Genomic DNA, 19,942 nt, shown 5'->3' with positions numbered 1-19,942 from the left:
GAAGAGAGTGATTAATTGGTTGGTTGGTTGGTTGATAAATTGATTGGTTAAAGAAAGTCAGTTGGCTCGTGCGCAAGAGAGAAAGAAGGAATCTAGTTATAGTTGTGCCACTCAAGCGCGCGCGCAAGAGATAATCTAGTTATAGTTGTACAACTCACTGTATATCAACATTATATGAAAGTCTTCCACGGCTGTCTCATAAGCCTAACCCCCCCCCCCCCCATCTACACTATTTCACACCCGGTAGATTTCTAGCGGGGACCAACCAAATGGCTACTGACAGGTCACCGACTGTCACCGTCAAGTAGCCAATAAACGGTCTTCTCGCGGACTATTCGCACCCCTAGTTTCATTTCAAATAGACAAAGATAAATTACTCCGGCTGGCGTCAGGTCTTAAATTAGAAGAAGACAACTTACTAATTGAAAATTTATATCTTCCTCCACATATCCCAGAATTTGATACCATTTATATGAATTTCCATAAATTTTTACTCGGAGTACATAGAAAATCGTCCAATGACGGCATCCGTGGCGAATTAGGAACATTCCCAATCAAAATTAATGCCGAGATCCAACTTATCAAATACTGGCACCGTTTATTAAATTTACCCCAAGATACCCTATTACATGAAGCATACGACGTTCTACATTCTGGTGATCATGACTGGGTGAACCATGTTAATGATATTCTTAACTATAACGGTTTTGGACATGTATGGACAAACCCTAGACTATATCAGACTGACATGTTAATCAATCAGTTACGACAACGTCTGCAGGATATATACATACAAGATTGGCATAGTTCTATTAAAAACAATTCAAAACTGTCTGTCTATTCCGCTTTAAAGAAAATATACGGACAAGAAAAGTACCTTACAAGCGTACATAATTTCGAAATTCGTAAAGCAATAACAAAGATAAGAATATCTAGACATAAATTGAACATTGAAACCGGAAGGTATCGTAAAATGAGAAAGGTTTTGTCCATTCTGCCCAAATGAAGACGAACGCCACTTTATCATGAATTGTTCAAGATATGAGGATAAACGCTCCAAGCTGTTCACCTTTATTTCCACTTGTTCAAGTGAATTCAATACGCTCCATTCTGTTGATAGATTTGATTACATACTGAGAGGAGATAATCCTTACTGTGTTCAAATAGGTATATACATCAAAGAATGTTTGGAAATAAGAACAAGTAATGTATAAGTATACGACACGCTAAATTTCAGTATGTTGCCCTATTCCATATGATTGCATATAAACAAACTCATTAGTATGAACTTTGTTTGTTGGCATGTATGTATGTATGTATAGATTAAGTAGACCTTGCGAGAGTCGCTGTACTTTTGTTGTGTCAATAAAGATTGTAAATTTCAGATATCCAAGCCAAGCGCATGATCATTAGTTTCGCACCGGGAGTTTTAAAGTCCTCGCTACAAAACTAGTATCCTTTCGAAAGATCACGGGTAGAAACTGTGAAGATGAAGTTATACACCTTCAATGGCGCTACACTAGCGCTAATGGAGCGATCCGAGAAGGAACAGATCCTGAGGACGCTGAGATTTGTGAAGTGGACCCGACATTTCCCACCAAGACGAAGCGATCGAAGACGGGCCGGGCACAAAAATGGAGAGAAATCAAGTCCAAACTGGTTCTGAATGAAGTTTTCGTGGCGCACGTACTGTGAGGCCCCAAATCACCGACTTCCGAGGAGAGAAGACACTGAACTCATTTTCCGACAAAGTCACCAAACAACGGGCCGGAGTCCGCCAGCGCCGCGCGTCTCCGATTAACCGGTCATGGCGACAGACTTAGTGTGTGAGACGTCCTGGCTACGAAAGCCGATAGACCCAGCATTTGTATCGATAGGACGGAGCCTGCTGGTAGAGGCTAGCTTCTGAGAGTACACGGCAGAAAATACTCTCTCTAAAGTATGACGCGACGGGCTATACCGTATTATGGAATAAAACGTTATGTTTTTCAATCTTGATAATATTAAAATGTTTGTCTGATCCCTATAAGATTCATTTGATCCCTATTACATTCATTTGAAGCCCAAAACAAATGCTTCACACAAATTTTATTCTGACAATGATAACCCTAACCCACAAGAGATTAGCTAGTACAATTTGAATCTACCGAGAAAGGAAGCCCTGGAAAAAATTCTTTGTGATGTGAATGAGCTGAAAATTGGTGTGAAATACTCATTCTGTCGCTCACGTGCCGCCAGATTAATATACCTAATCTGCAAGTGAATGAATCCGGGTCGCGGGCCCTGATAAATTATTCATCTCCTAGTCCCCGCTAGAAATCTACCGGGTGGCTTTCAGTGACAAGCTACCCCCCCCCGCTTTCGAGTAATATTTGCTGGATATTACTGTCGATACGCAGGAAATATATCCAGACGTCCTCTTATACGGAAACCAAGTGGCCGATTGCACTGCAGAAGTTTGACCTTTACTGACACTTTAGTTACGGACACTGGAATGAATATGAACACTTATAAAACATAATGCTTGATAGGGCAATGTGGAAATAAATATTTCTTGTTTGGTCCCGGCTGATACAGGACGATAGGTGATGATGATAATGTACCACTCGCAATGCTAATTCCTTGACGTAGAGTATAACTTAATTGGAACTCAAAATTTGCTTTGCACGTTTCTTTTGCGAGAGTTATGTTTAATTTCCTACCATAACCACTCAACTTATAAGTCCCTCTCAAGCGTTTATCCATGGTGATGACGTGCCGACCGGTATTCCGTTTTGGTATTACAACCTTGAAACTTTCAACAGTTCTGAGGATGCACTACCACTACGGATCAGCGCTTTAGTACCATGATTAAACGCTTGAGGGTCAGTATTGGCTGTTCTGATGTATGTGATCATGACTGGATTAATCATGTTAAGGACACTCTGTTACCACGGCTCTGGACATATATGGATGAAACCTGAGTCTTATAAAGTAGATTTTATTGCCCACCAGCTTCGCTCCCGGCAACAATATACACATTTACAAGAGTGGTTTAGCCGTATAACAAGTAATTCAAAACTGTCTTTTCTCAACAAATCGAGAAACTGTTATGAACAAGAAAAATATCTTGATAATATAAATAACGTTGAAATTCGAAAAGCGATAACTCAGTTAAGAATCAGTAGTCTTAAGTTGAATATAGAGATGAGCAGATGATACAATCTAGCCCCTGACCAAAGGTTTTGCCCATCTTGTCCAATGGAAATTGAAGATGAATTTCACTTTGTCATGGAATGTTCTCGATATGATGTTTTACGTAATAAGTTATTCACATTTCTCAAAACAGGTACAAGTTTTAAGCGTCTCGATGCTTCAGACCGGTTTGAGTACATATTTAAATGCAACAATCCCCACAATGGGAAAATATCTAAACTACTGCTTTCACATTGGAAAAAATATCGAAACTAATGATTAAACCGATTATAATACTATATCAAAAACTATGCTAGCCCTTATTGTATTGTATTAGTAATTAGGATGTAAAGTTTTATTCTACATTTATACTTTGTATTATGTATACGAATCCTTGCCATACTTTATACCATGGACAACTGTCGTGCACTAAAATTCTTCTTCTAAATGTATTCCAAACTTTATCAAATTTCTATATCATTGTTATGGTTTGATTCTATCTTAGGTCACGGTAATTAATTTTCATAAATTATATCCTCTGTAGACGACAAATCTTCATATTTCCATACGAAGTAAAAAGTAATAAGAATAAAAAATAATATGGGAGCAATTGTCATCATATATAACATCAAAATTAATGAAGACTTAAAACAGATGCACATATACACATTCGGTACCTTGCGAAACGGATCACTAAATTACATGTATCAATTTGCGTGTAAGCAAACACTTACGAACTCCTGAAAGACGATATCGGTGTTGAGAAAATTTCTGTCAAAACTGACAAAGTACTGTTAACTTTCCGATATGCGTTCGGTTTTTTTGTTGTTGTTGTTGTTGGATGCGAACCGAGCTGAAGTAGGGAGCCACAAACTGGGGTGTAGCGTTAAACGTACAAAGGAATGCCATAGCGGCTTTGCCCGTGAGTGATGGTGGAAAACAAACAAAGAAAACCTTACGATTAAATTACTGACGTGATATCGGGTCCAAGCAAGAATAGCGAGTCTTTGGTCTTAGTGTCCACAACAATAGTGTCTACTTTTGGCATGCATATATAATAACGGCGCTTGTCGTCGCCATAGAGGAGAACAATTCACCAGGGTAGATGACTCCGGCTTGTACTAACTACAGGAAACGCCTCGTCATCAAATTTTGCAATCTTCCACCCGACTGCCCCGTCCGACCGCGGCCTTGGTAGCAACTAGCATACGGTAAATGAGGCATTTCTGCGGGTCACCCTCGTACTATAGACCGTTGGAGTTCCAATGAAACTTTATATCAGGATGATGAGGAGGAGGCTACGTCCATCAAAAGGTGACCTAGTTAACTAAAGGCTGATTGGTCAGGACATTTTTTATAATGTAAATGTTAGAATTATGTTGCTGATCAGGTTTTCAACAGTTGCATATCAATGTCTGTAAACAAAAGTGGAGACTGAAGGTATATGCAGAAAAACATTTCTCCGCCAAAACCTAAGGAAAAGCGTGTTAGTTACTGTGGCCTCGTTCTGCCTTACCACCTGATGTATCTGCACAATTGCAACTTTTCAAGTCCTCTAGCTTACCAGGCGTCAATTCTCTAGTCTCCAAGCAGATATAGGATTTTAGTGTCTCTTGTAACTTCCATCGAGCTGAGGGGAACATATCTATAGTCTGAATATTATCTCCACTTAAAATGTAGCAGGTGTTTTGACAGTTGAATATCAGTGTTTGTAACCTAAAGTGAAGACTGAAAAATATCGTACCATTCATATATAAATGTATGTCCTGTTATTCAAGTTTAGCCATAATATTCGTTGACTTCCGTAAAGTGGTGACGAAAACATATCTCAATATCTGAATTTTATCTCTTTTTAGAATTTAGCACATCTTTAGAATTGAGGGGTGCTGAAGACCCATTACTGCCGCCTTCCGTGTCCCTGGGACTGAACACACACCATTAACCAGCAACAAATTCTACTTCCAGATCAATCAAGCAATCAATCAATTATACGACGCAGCAATCCAAACAGACAATCTTGAAAATTTCGACAGTTTTGAGGCTGCAGTACTACTGCGACTTACTAGTAGGCGCTTCAGTTCAATGATTTAACGTCATGGTATTTTATATTTTCTAATCTATAGATGAAGTTCTGAAGTTAATAAGACAGTTTGTGTCTATGGGGCGTACTGTAATCACCTGTAGTCAAATCATGTACTATGCTGCGATGGCATCTAGGGTAATACTATGCTGCGATGGCATCTAGGGTAAGATTGAAAGCCTTTAAAGCCTACAAATCGATTGGCTTCTTATTTTACATTCTTTACAAAATGGTCTTTTGTTCTCAAATAGCCTTTATAAAAAGCTAGATAACCCATGGATGGCAGATGAATCCCCTACTTATGTACACTTCCTGAAATCCCCGTGTCGCGGTAGGAGTGTATTTAGAAATAGTGCCTGGAAAATCTATCAAAACTCCAATTCAGTGTATGAAGATGTGGTTAGAATTGGGATTCTACTAAAAAAAAAAAAAAATACGGATAGTGAATTGTTCCTTAACGTTCCATGTAAACTACAAAAGCTATGCACCAAAGTAGTAGACTATTGCATAATTTGAAGCCTAGAGCTAGGCTACGCAAGAGCCATATGTGGTATGCGAAATTACTTGAACCTCAGTGACCGACATCATAGTGTATATGATGTGTGACCTTCTTGGCGATAGCCCAGTCTTTATTTGCTTAGCGGATTACGTCAGTAGGTAACGTGATAAAGATCCATGCAAGTCACTGCGTCACAAGCACAGTTAGAAACCCTATAACAACGAATGCGACTTTTTGTATCCTTGTAATGTTGTCTTTCATTAGGCCAAAGCAAGTAAATTTTATGGATGACATCCTCCGCAGACTCCAAAATTAATGAGATAGGGCGGAAAAAAAAACAAGGCGGGACAAAAAACAAACAAACAATATAAATATTCCTATATTTCAAAATTTTGAGATCATAAGTCTTGTTAAACAAGAATTGAGGCGAAGAAATATGATATCATGACCAACAGGTCTTTTGTTCCTGTATTCAACCAATGAGGTTTCATGTATAATATAAAACCTCCTTGATTTAATGTAAACATGTCCTTGTAGATGTGTATACATCTCAATAGACTAACTACAACAAATGCAGAAAAGAGCTTGTTGAACCATCATCTGAAACAACTACACTTGGAATTCATATGCGATGAAACACCTTGTGTATACAGCTCAATTAACTAGACCCCCCTCCCATTATTTATGTAATGTCCTTGCTAGAACAAATGTAGAAAACAGCTTGTTATTATCTCATCATGGGCAGGAACTACACCCATGGGTATTCATATGCCATGAAACACCTTAGACTGTCAACATGAAACTGTTCTTGAAGTGTAGGTGTATACAACTCAATTAACTTGAACAAAAGCAGAAAACAGCTTGTCATGCCATTACGGGCAGGAACTACACTGGGCAATGAAACTCCTAAGACTGTCAACGTTTACGACTTATTTGCCAATTTTTGGCACGTTGGCCACCGTCGGAGGGCAATGAAATTTCTTGTTTTTATTTCGAAATCAGGCGAAAATTAATGAGCGCGCTGATGTCATCCATAAAAATTACTTGCTGTGGCCTTACGGAATTTATTTCATTAATTTGATTTCTTAATGGATTCATTGCTCCGTGCCTTTTCCTGCGCTGCTGTGGCGTAGTTACTTCAGCGGTGCGTTTCGCTGCGGTATGACGTGTTCAGTTGAAAAATACCCCCAACCAGTGAGCTACCCTCGAGCCATGCATGAAATATGTGACGTATTGGGATAATCATTGAGTCTTGATTGGACTGGATACGATTATCAGTACTGGTAAAAACAACCGCCGACAGAATGGATTCAGACAGTATGGACGGCAACACTGGAGCTGAGTCAGGTAGCTAGAACGAACCGTTTGTGTTTACATATGGCATTTAAGCCAATGTTGTACGTCATTGCCACCAGATTGTTGCTAGTTACTTTAACGTAAAAGGTACAGAATACAGCAATATTCGTATGGATATTCTAACTAGTTCTCGGCCCCAACACGATTAAAAATAACGTAGACAGGAAGTGAGTCAATTAACCCTCATCCGACCGTATGGGGTCCGTTTGGACCCCAGGCGTGTTTTAATGTGTGCCATATCAACATTTTTCGTTGGAGAAAAAATTCCTTCCATGAGTTTGTACATGTACATGTCTTACAACTCCTGAGAATTTTTTACCGAGATTGGCCAATTTTTTCGGAAGTTATACTCTAAAGTGTGCGTGTTGTCCGCTGGGGTCCAAACGGACCCCAGATGATTTCGCATTGTTTATTACGTAATTAGAAAGAAATTCCTCATAACTTCCAAATGGTACAATGTATCCTCACCAAATTTGCAGGGAGTGATGTTCGCGTAAAGTTGTATAATTTTTGTAAATTTTGTGACGTTATGACGTAATATTACGTAATTATGACGTCAACGATGTGATTTTATAGGCTAAATATTGAAGTCCCATAATATTGAAAGGTATTAAACATAATAGAGTGTATTGTTGATTTTAAGGTATGCCAAGGCATACAACGTCAATGGCGATTACGTTGACGTCAAAATGACGTCATAGAATGACGCCATGTGTCGTTAGCGATCCCTGGGATCCGCCATCTTGGATCGGCCATTTTGAAATTTTTAAATTCCTTTTTTTCCATTTATGACCCAAAATCACAAAATAAAGAGACAGGTAATGTTAATCCGAATGTTTCTGGTTAAGAAAATACCAGGTAGTGACGGATTTTGAAGGCAAAAAGCCTGTTTATACCTAAAATAAACATCTTGTCCGCCATCTTGGATTTTTAGCGATTACGTAATCAAATTAGCATAAATTAAGAATAATAAATCATGAAAGTTACATCTAAATACATATGATGTTATACATGTTGGAAAACTAATGTGGTTGAGCAAGAAAACCTGAGAAATATCATTGTTTTTACAAAATTAGTGACTTTTTGTATAAAATGCCTGTCAGAAACCCGTTGCCATGGCAACAGGAAGAATGATAAACTTAAACTATTATCATGGAATTGTTGCCAACTAAATTTTAGGAAAAGTCACCAAGTATGGTAGTCTTACCATACGTCATTAGGCAGTTATACGATGTCAAAGTTGGCGCGGGCACTTTTAGCCCCCCAAGTCTAGATAGCGTTAAAGGAAAATGCGGGTTCTCCTCATTTTCTGCATAAATTATGATAATGAGCATCAATCATCAATACCAAAACTTGTCAAAATATTCTCCATAGATTATTGTATCAGGATATGCACAATAACTACAATAAGATCCACCAGAAATATATTTAGGGGGCAAAGCAAAATGGGGTCCGTTTGGACCCCATGCAGCCAGATTCGTCGCAAAAATGTGTCGGTCGGATGAGGGTTAATACTGTAAGACATAAACTTGGACCGCTGTATCTGTACGTAACTTGAAATGTAGAAAGTCTTTAAACATGTTTTGTGTGTTTGTTCTTTTGTGCGCAGTTGGTTAAACCATATGATGTTAGACCATATGATGTAGCACAAATCATGTATGACATTCATTTTAATTTCTGTAATGTGCGTTTCTATGCCAGTGACTTGTTGACAATGGGCTTAATACAACGCAGCTTAAACACAGCTGTGTTGACGACAATACATAACTGTTGCATAAACGATGTCACTTCCCGAGGCAGATGGGAATGAAGACAGAATCACACACACACACACACACACACACACACACACACACACACACACACACACACAAACACACATACACACACACACACACACATTTTAGGAAAAGTTAACAACTTTGGCGCCTGTATCATAAGTCGTTGAGAGGTCATGCGACATAAACGTTAGCTGTCTGAATAGGGTTATTTTTCATTATAAAATTTACATGTCTTTTGTTGTGTCTGTCCTTGCTTATACAATCTCCTTCGCATCTGCTTTTGTGGTAACATTGTCAAACTGATATTTCTAACATTTTACAGTTCGAATACAAGATTAGACATTGTTTACTATGTACACATATGTGTTGATATATCCCACTGTAAATATGGTTAGATTTATCAACATATTCATTCCAACAGGGTGTGATAATGTGTCTGGTATTCATAGGGAATCTTAGACTTCACGAAACATGAATCATCATAACCATTGATAATCTCCTCAAAGAAATACTTATTTCCATAGACTGGAGCAGAAACATAAACATCAAGTTTGGAAAAAAGCGTAGTAAGGATAAAGGTAAAAAAGAAAAATGAAAATACCCATAATTTTATACCATGAATACAGATTTACAGCCATGCAAGTCATGGCATCATCTGATTGGAAATCTTTCGAAATCATTTTTATCATTGCGTAGCCAATTCGCAAGCATGAAAATGTACTGTTCCCGTTCTATTACTGTATTACTGATGTATCCCGTTTTTCAATAGGGACCGAGGGATCCCCACTATGGACTCTGTTGAAACCATTGCCCAAACAAATCAACTGTGAGTGTCTAATTATATTTCTGAATTCTGATATGAGAGGAAAGACATTAACTTTTAAACATAAACACGTAAATTATATAAAGCTGAACATTATGTTATAACTCATGAAAACATATATTTACTTTCATTACCAATTACTCATTAGGCAAAAGGGTCGACAGAGTATCCCAGCGAATCATCGCAAGAATGGAAGTTCTGCAAGGACAAGGTAGTATATTAAGCAGTTTGACACACAAAAAGTTCTACTTGTTGAAATCATTTAAGCAACAAATTCCACAGTGATATCTATTTTTACAGTCTTAAATTTCGAGGTTTTATCATGACCTACCCAAATACCGAATGCAATAATCAACTCATGCATTCTATAGTAAGCATAATGACAGACACAAAGACAGCCATGGACGCTACTCAAAACGTAACCTAAGCTGGCAAAGGTAATATTCCAAACGGTCCAGCCAACACTAAACAGTTTAGTTTCGTATCTAGGAAAGGTAGTGCATGAGTCACAGGGAAAGTGCGCAGCCATTCATCGCTTAACTCAGCCTTGCGTGGGCTCCTTTGTTATCGGGACGCTCATATTTCAATCACGTGCGTATGTGTCACGTCAGACATACAAAGCCCCAGACTGGTGGCGGCTTCGTGTCCATACAAACACGTACAAGCGCTCTCTGCCACGTTCAGGAACGTGTAACGCACGTTCCCAATGTATTATTGTAAATCTTATATTAGGAGGGCTTAAGAAGTCATGACAGTGGACTAACCGCTGAGATTTCTATTGTCAAGATGGATGAATCCGAAGTTGAGGACCACTTGGAGCCGGTAGCAGGTAAACTAGTTCGTAAACACAACTGCTCCGTTGGGAGTTTCTCAAGCACAAGTCAAATTCATCCGGGACTCAGAAGCTTTGGGCATTCTAGTACACCAATAAACTAGGGCTAGAAATGAAATTGCTTTATCTAAGATATTGTCTAATGTCTGCATTTTTTGGCAGCCCCAATACTTGAAGGGGTCCTTGAAATACTGTATCAGGAAAGGGAATGCCTAAAGTGGGAGGGGGGCAGCGCACTGCCTTTGTTGTCACCAAGCCTAGCCGAAATCAATTCTCTTAAATGTGTATTGTTTGGCACCTATTGGCTGTCTTAGGCTAGTGTTTGTTTACATTCCAGCAAAGGTTTTACAAAACACCACTACTGGAACTGCGTATTCTTTATCAAACATGTTCGTAATGTTATAGGACAGTAAATACTAATATACGAAAGTCAAAATCAAGTGTTAGCAATTCTACCAAAGTCTGAACAAGAACACAATCTCATTCTATACAACATATTCTCTTGTATAACAGTTTAGTTACCTAGTTGTATTTTTGCAATGTGTATGCAATAAAGTCGTAACAGAAAGTTGTAGTTGAAAAGGTAAACCCGCCAATTTTTCCACCCGACACAGATAGTCAACTGGTGCCTTTTAACCAAGCTGTGCAACAGTACATGCCGTGTGCGCATCAGGCATGTACCACAGTCGCACTGCCCTATGGCCCACCGCCAGTGTACAACGTCTACAACATCAGTAATCCTGTAGGGATACAGATACAAAGCGAAGGGAGTTCCATGACAGTGGATGCTAAGGATGTAGACAAGAAGGCCGAGAACACCAAACATGCAGCAACACAGACAGGTTCGCTTTCATTTTCGGTATCTATGAATATCGTTCAAGGAAGACTACACTTGTTGAGGTAAGAATGCATAACATTTAACTCACAAGGAGTAAGTTGAACTGGAGAGATACTCAACAATATATGTAGTCACGTACTGCAGATCACATCAGAACAAATAGATATTTCTTATCTTAAACTTAGCACAGCAAATAATTGCATGTTGTGTATTACATACTATTTTACATATTCAAATAATATTACTACATGGAGTTTATAATCTACTAAGTACGATCTAAAACCCTGTCTATATGTCAGATTCAGTTTGCAGTGCTAGCGATGGCAGTACAGAAGAGGAAGTGTTGGGAACAGAATATAGTAAAAAGGTAAGCATATAATTGCCTGTGAGTAAATCATTGAGTGCAATCATTTAACACAATATTAACAACGTTAAAGGAAGTCAGTTGTAATCTACTCGTGTGTTGGAACCTGATATTAGCGTTGGGGGTAACCGGATTACTAATAGAGCACATTATATCTCTCCTTGCCTGTACTGTACATTTAAAAACAATGGAAGAGTTCCGCATGTTTGTTAAAGTTCATAAAGGCATGCTTTCTTTCCGTATTTTGAATTTCCGTTTTTTTAACAAGCTGTAGTCTCTCCAACATTCATTGTTGGCGGCACAAATAAAAAAGGTTCATATATGGCTTAGGAACTAACACCAGGTTATTATTCGCCTTCCGAGAACAGTCACAGTAAGCAAACCATCGATTGTCTTACAGACAGAAAAGCGGTTGAGAAGGAATAACCAAGTTATGAGTTCAAAAATGGTCAACATTTAATGTTCAAGAAGATGCCTCGACAAGGAACCTTTGGTGAGCAATAAATGTATACCAATCACATGTGATTTTCTTTTGCTTTCATAACAGGTCTTCTATGCCAGATAAAGTCTTATCAAACATGAACAGTATCAATGTCAAATTGGTACTTACGAGATGAGTCCCAAATCCCTTGTTATGTTGCTATTTGCATTGTTTTTACATTTTTGAGCAAAATCTGTTTTGAAAATCGTGATGGAAAACTTCATCATCACCCTAACAAAAGGACATATTTACAGGTGACAAGAGGCTGGAGGGGGAATGTCGAACGATAATTTCTCGCATGGAAATACTAGAAGAGGAAGGTAAATGTGCTTATGCAGTTTGTATTTTCTTAGTTTTGTTATTTGTGTTCAATGCCTGTATCAAATAAAATACACTACATTGTGCACCACTGCTCAAGAATAATGGGTACAATTATTAAGGAAATTCCTACATTTCTTTTTAAGAAAATGGAATGACTACGACCGGTTCTACAGAAAAGCCTGCAGTCACTTTGCGGGGAATCCTGACACCCTCATTCGAATAGTTCTTGAAGTAAGTTATCCTCATGATAGTTTACTCGAGTTTCATAGAAATTGAGCTTTTTTCATATAGGTTCAGCTTTTTATTACAGTAATATAATGCCTATAAGATAGGCTTCTTGTAATACTTCATACAAGATAGGCGTTTTGCAATAATTCATATAAGATAAAATTTTCCTTATGATTCGTAAAAGATTTCATAATGTGAATGGCAAAAGATCATATATATGTATAATATGGCTCTATGAGATATGTGCCATATATATATGTTAAATATGCCTGTATGAAATATGGCTGTATGGCATATGAGATTTGTACCTGTACACGGATACAGATGTCATCTGAATAATTGCATAAAGCATATCATACATTAAAAAAACCTTATATGATTTATTATATGGGATGGGCATATTATAAATAAAAATGGCAAAATGCTACCATATATGGCAAAAGGTCTGTCATATATAGAAATTTAAATAGTCTACCACATTTGAAATATGGCAAAAAGCCTATCATATACGAAATATAATAGGCTATCAAATATAAGGAAGAAGTATTGTTTCTTGTTCTGCACAGAATATTGTTGCAGCATACTACCGTAATGACATGAAGGACGGACAGCAGAGCATATTGCGGGTACAGGAGCTGGTATTTCAGACTCAGGACCCTCTACACCATCAGGCGCACTTGCTGTACCTCAAGTCGGCGCTGTTTCGCAAAGAGAAGAAGTACAAGGAAGCCGAGAATGCTATTGCCTTGGCACGACAGGTATGATGAATGTTATTGAAAGTAATGTGAACTATGTGTGCATTTGTTTGTGTATGTGTCAGTGTATATACGCATGTCTCTGTGTGTGTGTGTGTGTGTGTGTGTATGTGTGTGTGTGTGCGTGTGTGTGTGTGTGTGCGTGTGTGTGTGTGTGTGTGCATCTTTGTGTATGTGTGTTTGTACGTGTGTATTTTGGCCATTTCAATAAATGTACATTCATAAATGACACCCCAATGTGTAATGATTGATAGGTACCAATACATAAAACTAGCCAACATCAAACAGCATTTAACATTTCTGTTATCAGAATAATGAATGAATGAAAGACCTTTATTGCACGTTTATGCTCTGATGAGCTAAGTACAGGTCATGGTGACAAGCAGAAGAATAGTTACAGTGGTAACAGAAATTTGATATCTGACTACATCTAAATACTAATTAATACCGCTATGTACATGTTCAATTTCTTCTCGCTTCTTAAGGCAGTTGTAAGTGAATAAGCATACAGGGTTCATGAGATATGGCTTGTCTAGTTTCATAAGGAATACAAATTTTTTGGCAAGTTCTTTGCTCTAAAGGAATGCGGTAATGTCTACCCTTTTCAATGCGTAGTTTGTGTGAACTAATCCGGAGTTTTGTATTGGCTGTTCTGTGTCGAGTGTTTGAAATGTTTAGATATTTCTTTTCGGAGTATGTGTCTTTGAGTAATCTGTAAGTTCGTAATTTGTTATTATTACGCATTTCTGTTGTGAAAGACTGTGAATACATATCTTTAAAACGTTGGTGGATAGATGGGATAATTTGAGATGAATTCAACACAACAGACACGGGTGAATTCCAAACATAAGTAAAACCACATTCCTCGAGCGTCTTGCGGACTCCCGAAGCCCAGCATTTAGCCCCTGATGTATCTAAATCAAGTTGACACAAAAGGGCGCTTGCTGAAAGGCTGGCACGTTCTGGCGTATTCTAATATAGTGTTTTATAGCGTTCAGGGAAGCTTCTAATCTAAGGGGGTACCTCCCCAATTCCGCCATCACAGCTAGATTACATGCAGACTTGGGGACTTTTAATGTTTGTTTGCAGAATTTTAAGTGGATGGCTTCGATTGGGGATGACTTCGGACTTTTGAAAGATCCCCATATTTCAGACCCATACAACAATATCGGTTTTACACATGCGTAAAAGACTTAGTTTTTAACGGAAATTGTAGGATCGGCTTGGTGAAGAGATTGATTGATTCTAAAGAGGGCTCTTGAGCCTTTGCTGTGTAAGTATTTGTTGTTTGCCTTGAACGTGCCAGCTGAATTTACAACAGTCACCCTTATCCGTGTATGCATTTATATGTTTATAGCAATAAAGGTATGGGCGATAGGCATGCACAGTCTAATTAGAACTGTTCTTCCTTCAGGGTTTGGAACATATGCAGATAGGGCGCGACACCGGAGAGATCTGGTACAACGTCGCTGCCTTGTTCGCACAAGCCCTTAATGACGAGTGTACAGAGATTTCCACCAGCGACGTCCAGGCCAAAGCAACAGAAGCCTTTCAGTGCGCCATAGAACACTACAGACAGGGTGGGGAGGAGGACGGATCCTGTAGGAACAAGCTACGCAGGGCACACATTCGTCACGCCATGTCCCTTCTAGGCTGCTGGTCGGAGGTACGACAGGCGAACTCAACGGACGATGTGACCGAGGATGACCTGAGACAAGCGGGGGACAGTCTAGATGAAGTGGAGAGAAACTTGTGGGACGGCATTCCAAACCGCATGCGTTACTACTGGCACCTAGCAAGGTCAGACCTGTTCAGGTACAAAAACAGGATACAGAGAGCAATGGAAATGGCAGAGGAGGCGCTTAAAATCGTGAAAGCTTCCAGGTTTCCGTCCGAAGTGCACTTTGCAGAAGGCCGAGTCAAACTTCTGTCAAAGCTCGTTTCGGATAATAAACGACCAGTGAAAAACGAGGACAGCAAATCAGATCTAATATTGGAGGAAATCTTTAGGGATGAAGACACCATCACCACATACATACATAGCATGAAAGGTTTGCTAATTTTGATAAGTTTAGCAACAGTTTTTGTTGCCATCTGCGTGCAGTATTTCTGGTATAATCCTAAAAGCTGACAAATATAGAGCTTGAATGTTACTAGTACTGACTGTCTGATTATACACGTATTATAATCTCTTAGTCGTGACTCTGAATTAGATTTATCTAACAGATACACAGCTGATAAAAAGCTGAGCCAGAGCACAGCAGATTACAATTGCTAAAAGAAAATGAATAGACCAAACTCTGGTCACTTGAAGTTTAAAATATATTCTCACAATTGATTCCCACATTTCTGTTCATCATAAGCTTTGTATCTTACTATGCTATGATATTCAAATGACATAAAATATTGTTATTTTTAATACTTTTTTTTATTTGAAAAAAGTCTTTGGCAACGATTTATATATATATATATATATGTAAACTTTGGAAAATACATTGTTTCTAATAAGATAGACATACTTCTGCTCTTTTTACAATAACTGTACCCCGAAACGCATACAGAAGAAATTTATTTGATCATGTTCCAAGATGCAGTCTGCAGTTTCATGAAACTGCCTTTTTAGGGCCTTAAAAGGGCTTAATGTTATACCAGTAAGCAAGTGTCAGCAAATATTTTTACATCTCAGCATTTATGTAACAGTATATTGCAACAAAGAAATTGTAAATATGGGTCATTACAAGTAAAAAGTGACGTTGCTGAGGGGAATGTACTTCTCAACAGTACATATAGTGAACCATTTTTGCAAAAATTAGTCTAGACCTATAGATTTGAAGCTATCTAGTTAATTCTACAATTTTTCAACAATGTTAGCCTGCAGACTTGGGGTTGCATTTTGGCATTTTATACCCTATCCTGATCAACCCCTATCTCATCTAGGTGGTCAGAAGCTTTTCAGGTTCCAGGCAAAGAGAAGCACTTTTTCCACACCTGTTTGCAATTGATCATTCTCCTATCTAGTATTTCGTTTCACCGCCAGGCAGTTTTAATACTTAATCACCAATACCTTCAAAACGTATATCTGCCAGGATATTTCAGGCTACAGATGATGTTTCCCCTTTCCTAGCTTCAGCAAAAGAAGCTTGTCTAAAAGTTCAATAAGGGAGGGGATGCCTTTCAGAGGGTAGGGAATATCTTGCAAATTGCCAATATATCACTCATTGTATTTCGTTTTAAAGCTTCAACCTATCAAATGATTGAGGACATGTTTAAATAGGGCGGGCATTTCATATTCAGTATCATTTTGCTCATGTACATTTTCTTCTGTCTATGCTTCGATATCTAGATTTCTGAAATTACACATTCCCTGCACAAAATTAGAATGATGACTGTTTCAATCTGTTCAATCTGATTGTTTGAATAGACATAGTTTTTTAGGCCATGATATATATGAACTTAGGAAAAGATATGCTTTCCTATAAGACCATCATATCCCTGCCATTATAAAGGTTTGTTTGTTTGTTTGCTTGCTTGTTTGTCGGGCAGTTGAGAGGTTTGTTTGCTTGTTTGTTTGTTTGTTGGTTGGTTGGTTGGTTGGTTGGTTGGTTGGTTGGATAGTTGAGTAATTGGTTGGTTGGTTGGTTTGCTGGATAGTTGAGAGGTTCGTTGGTTGGTTGGTTAGTTGGTTGGTTAGATAGTTGAGTGGTTGAGTGGTTTGATAGTTGAGTGGTTGGTTGGTTGAGTGGTTTGATGGTTGAGTGGTTGGTTGGTTGGTTGGTTGAGTGGTTGGTTGTTTGGTTCACTGGAGAGTTGGGTGAGTGGTTTGTTTGTTGGTTTGTTTGTTTGTTTTTTGGTTGGATAATGTTATTACTACCTGCCACCAGCAATCTTCAGGTACTCTCCTGTAGCAAAAGGGCAGGCGTCGCTACACAGCCAGACAACAGCCTCGGCCACTTCCTCTGGTGCAGCCACCCTGCCTACAGGGTAACTGGCATCCGTTTTCGCCTGCCAATCTGGCCAGTGAGCCTCAAACCGATCCCGCATGGGGGTGTCTGTGGTGGCAGGACACACCGCATTCACACGGATCCCTTCCTTAGCGTACTCCTGTGCCACTGTCTTTGTTAATCCGATAATGGCCCACTTGGACGAACAGTATGGTGTGAACTCTGGCATCGCGCCGAGTCCCGCGGTGCTACTTGTGTTCACGATACTTCCCCGTTGTCCTTGGAAACGGCACAGTTCAGGTTTGTCTGACCATGTTTCTGGGTTGCTGACGACTCTCTCCTGTTTCAGCATCTGAGCGACCTCGTACTTAACGCACAGCCACATCCCCTTCAAATTAACATTCATGACCCTGTCAAACATGTCTACTGGGTAGTCCACGATTTTCTCTCGAGCTCCCTCGATGCCCGCGTTGTTGAGAGCGCAGTCGATACGCCCGAACTGTTTAACTGTCTTGTCGACCATTGCCTGGACACTCGCAGCGTTGCTGACATCTACCTGCACAGCTAGACCTGGATAAATAATCAGAAGAATGAATGAATAAAAGATTGGCTGAATGATAATGAGAGAGGGACAACGAGAAAGAAAAATAATTGTTTGCTACCCTCACCCTTTTAAATATTATATCTAAATGCATAAAAATAAGTGCAAAAACTCATGACTACTCCTTATCATGTAATCTGTGAAAGGACTCGCTAGAAAGGATAGAACAAAGCCTTTTCATTGATGTCAAAGTGAATCAATAATTTGAATTCCCGGCAATTAGTCTGCATAATGCAAACTCCAGCTGTCCGGGGGTTTCTGTCCCCTGCCCGCGGTGAGCGGTTACAGGGTGGCGAGCGGTTACAGGAGGCTTGATTGAAATCAGGCTACCCGGCAATAGTACTACTAGTAACTTTATTCAAGGATTTAACCTCCTTGCTTTATTATAGCAGCAGCATGTTGGGGCTGTTTAAAAGACGTACACCGTACACGGTAATCCAACTTGCCGCAAATGACGTCACAGGAAATGACGTCACAGAGCCTTACTCAAATGATTTCTGTCTGATACAGCAAGTGAAATGAAAGTCATATAGGACTCAAAATTCATTTTTGTAAAGTCCGGGTGCACTTCACCTAGAATGTAGTTGCATAGAAATGATTTTGGAAGCCCAACATAGAATAAAGTTGAATGGCAGCAAAAATATGAATACAAAATGAACAGTAGTACCTATATATTGTATACTACTAGAAGTTCGCAGCCGTTACCATATACTATAGCCTTCCAAAACACCCACAGTCAAAATTAACTGCACAGCTCCAATTTTGGGTGCACAAAAAGTGCACATGCACCCAGTATTCCGATCCCAGCTGTCATGTTATGATGAACATGTCTGTCTTTTTAAGAGACCTGGAGTTTTCAGCATGCCGACTGTCTCCCTTGCGCTGGCTTCGTCGATGTCGGCGACGGCGCAGCGGTAGCCGAGCTCCGCGAACTTGACGGCTGTCGCCCGCCCGATGCCACTTCCCCCTCACGTCACCAGTGCCACGCATGTTCTCGTCGTACCGCCGCACGCCATGAACAATGAATGTGTGTACCTAGAATTGTTACAAAAACACATGTAAACACATCTCCTCGTTACGATACGACGTCTATCTTTTGTGGACATGTTTTTTTTTTCTCAACCACGCCCCCCTCCCATTAGCTTAACCTTCGAATTCGCCCTCGATTTACAAAACAGCGTCACATTAAGAGATGTTACGGTAAATATTTCTATAAACAATCGTTTTGGTTCGTTGCTCTACATATCTAAGGACACAGAATTACTTGATATAGCAACCAATGGAAGGATGCGATGGAAAGGCTTTGTTACCAAATTCCAGATCCCAGAGAATGGAGCGACATTGGAGGTCAAGGGTGAAAGGTTACAAGACAACACCACTATTAGGCAGGGGTGAAATGACATAGAGTAAAGAATTTAAAAATCAGCGCACATTACATAATTCCCCGAGGTGGTTCAGGCTACGTCATAAGGAATAAAAGACTCTGTGCGTTTGTGTGTGTGTGTGTGTGTGTGTGTGTGTGTGTGTGTGTGTGTGTGTGTGTGTGTGTGTGTGTGTGTGTGTGCGTGCGTGCGTGCGTGCGTGTGCGTGCGTGCGTGCGTGCGTGCGTGCGCGTGCGTGCGTGCGTGTGTGCCGTGTCTTTGAAGGCTTTTCCTTATTGGACATTTGTGCTGCTTAAGTATCTTCATCTATCTATAATAGAGCGGTATAACCGTCCTTTAGCGTATTAAAACACACCAGCTATTCGGCGTTACACACCAAAAAAATTGTATCTTTTATTTTTCATTATTTTCTTTACCACTTCGAGGATGCACGTCGTTTTCAAACTAACAATACAGTTACATCTTTTAAGAACATTTTGCCACATT

At 39.4% G+C, this 19,942-nt stretch overlaps 2 protein-coding genes across 3 annotated transcripts; one reads left to right on the top strand and one right to left on the bottom strand.

Annotated features, from left to right (window-relative positions):
- The first annotated feature begins 10,318 nt into the window (after positions 1–10,318).
- Positions 10,319–15,879, top strand: LOC136421562 (uncharacterized). 2 transcript variants are annotated; one of them, XM_066408962.1, is made up of 8 exons: positions 10,319–10,542; positions 11,160–11,387; positions 11,683–11,750; positions 12,148–12,240; positions 12,483–12,549; positions 12,693–12,780; positions 13,344–13,535; positions 14,947–15,879. In XM_066408962.1, the coding sequence occupies exons 4-8, from the start codon at positions 12,207–12,209 to the stop codon at positions 15,661–15,663; spliced, it is 1,098 nt and encodes a 365-aa protein (XP_066265059.1). In that variant the 5' UTR covers positions 10,319–10,542; positions 11,160–11,387; positions 11,683–11,750; positions 12,148–12,206; the 3' UTR covers positions 15,664–15,879. The 2 variants fall into 2 exon arrangements, with proteins under 2 accessions (XP_066265059.1, XP_066265070.1); XM_066408973.1 differs by lacking the exon at positions 12,148–12,240 and having other exon boundaries at positions 14,947–15,878.
- Positions 15,880–16,042: 163 nt separating this feature from the next.
- LOC136421564 (2,5-dichloro-2,5-cyclohexadiene-1,4-diol dehydrogenase-like) lies at positions 16,043–19,435 on the bottom strand. Its single transcript, XM_066408987.1, has 3 exons — positions 19,385–19,435; positions 18,922–19,109; positions 16,043–18,043 (listed from the first exon to the last, which is right to left on the bottom strand). The coding sequence occupies exons 2-3, from the start codon at positions 18,935–18,937 to the stop codon at positions 17,400–17,402; spliced, it is 660 nt and encodes a 219-aa protein (XP_066265084.1). The 5' UTR covers positions 18,938–19,109; positions 19,385–19,435; the 3' UTR covers positions 16,043–17,399.
- Positions 19,436–19,942: the final 507 nt, after the last annotated feature.

The sequence above is a fragment of the Branchiostoma lanceolatum genome, chromosome 1 (assembly GCF_035083965.1).
Source record: "Branchiostoma lanceolatum isolate klBraLanc5 chromosome 1, klBraLanc5.hap2, whole genome shotgun sequence".
Taxonomy (NCBI): Eukaryota; Metazoa; Chordata; class Leptocardii; order Amphioxiformes; family Branchiostomatidae; genus Branchiostoma; species Branchiostoma lanceolatum.
Note: the sequence above shows the minus strand (reverse complement) of the source record. Positions and strands in the feature narration are given on the sequence as shown.

Excerpts from the sequence above, each read along its gene's own strand:
- LOC136421562 (XM_066408962.1), top strand. The coding sequence starts at position 12,207 with ATGTTCAAGAAGATGCCTCGACAAGGAACCTTTG. Across the intron at positions 12,241-12,482 it reads GCCTCGACAAGGAACCTTTG|GTGACAAGAGGCTGGAGGGG; the intron begins GTGAGCAATAAA and ends ACATATTTACAG. Across the intron at positions 12,550-12,692 it reads GAAATACTAGAAGAGGAAGG|AAAATGGAATGACTACGACC; the intron begins TAAATGTGCTTA and ends TTTCTTTTTAAG.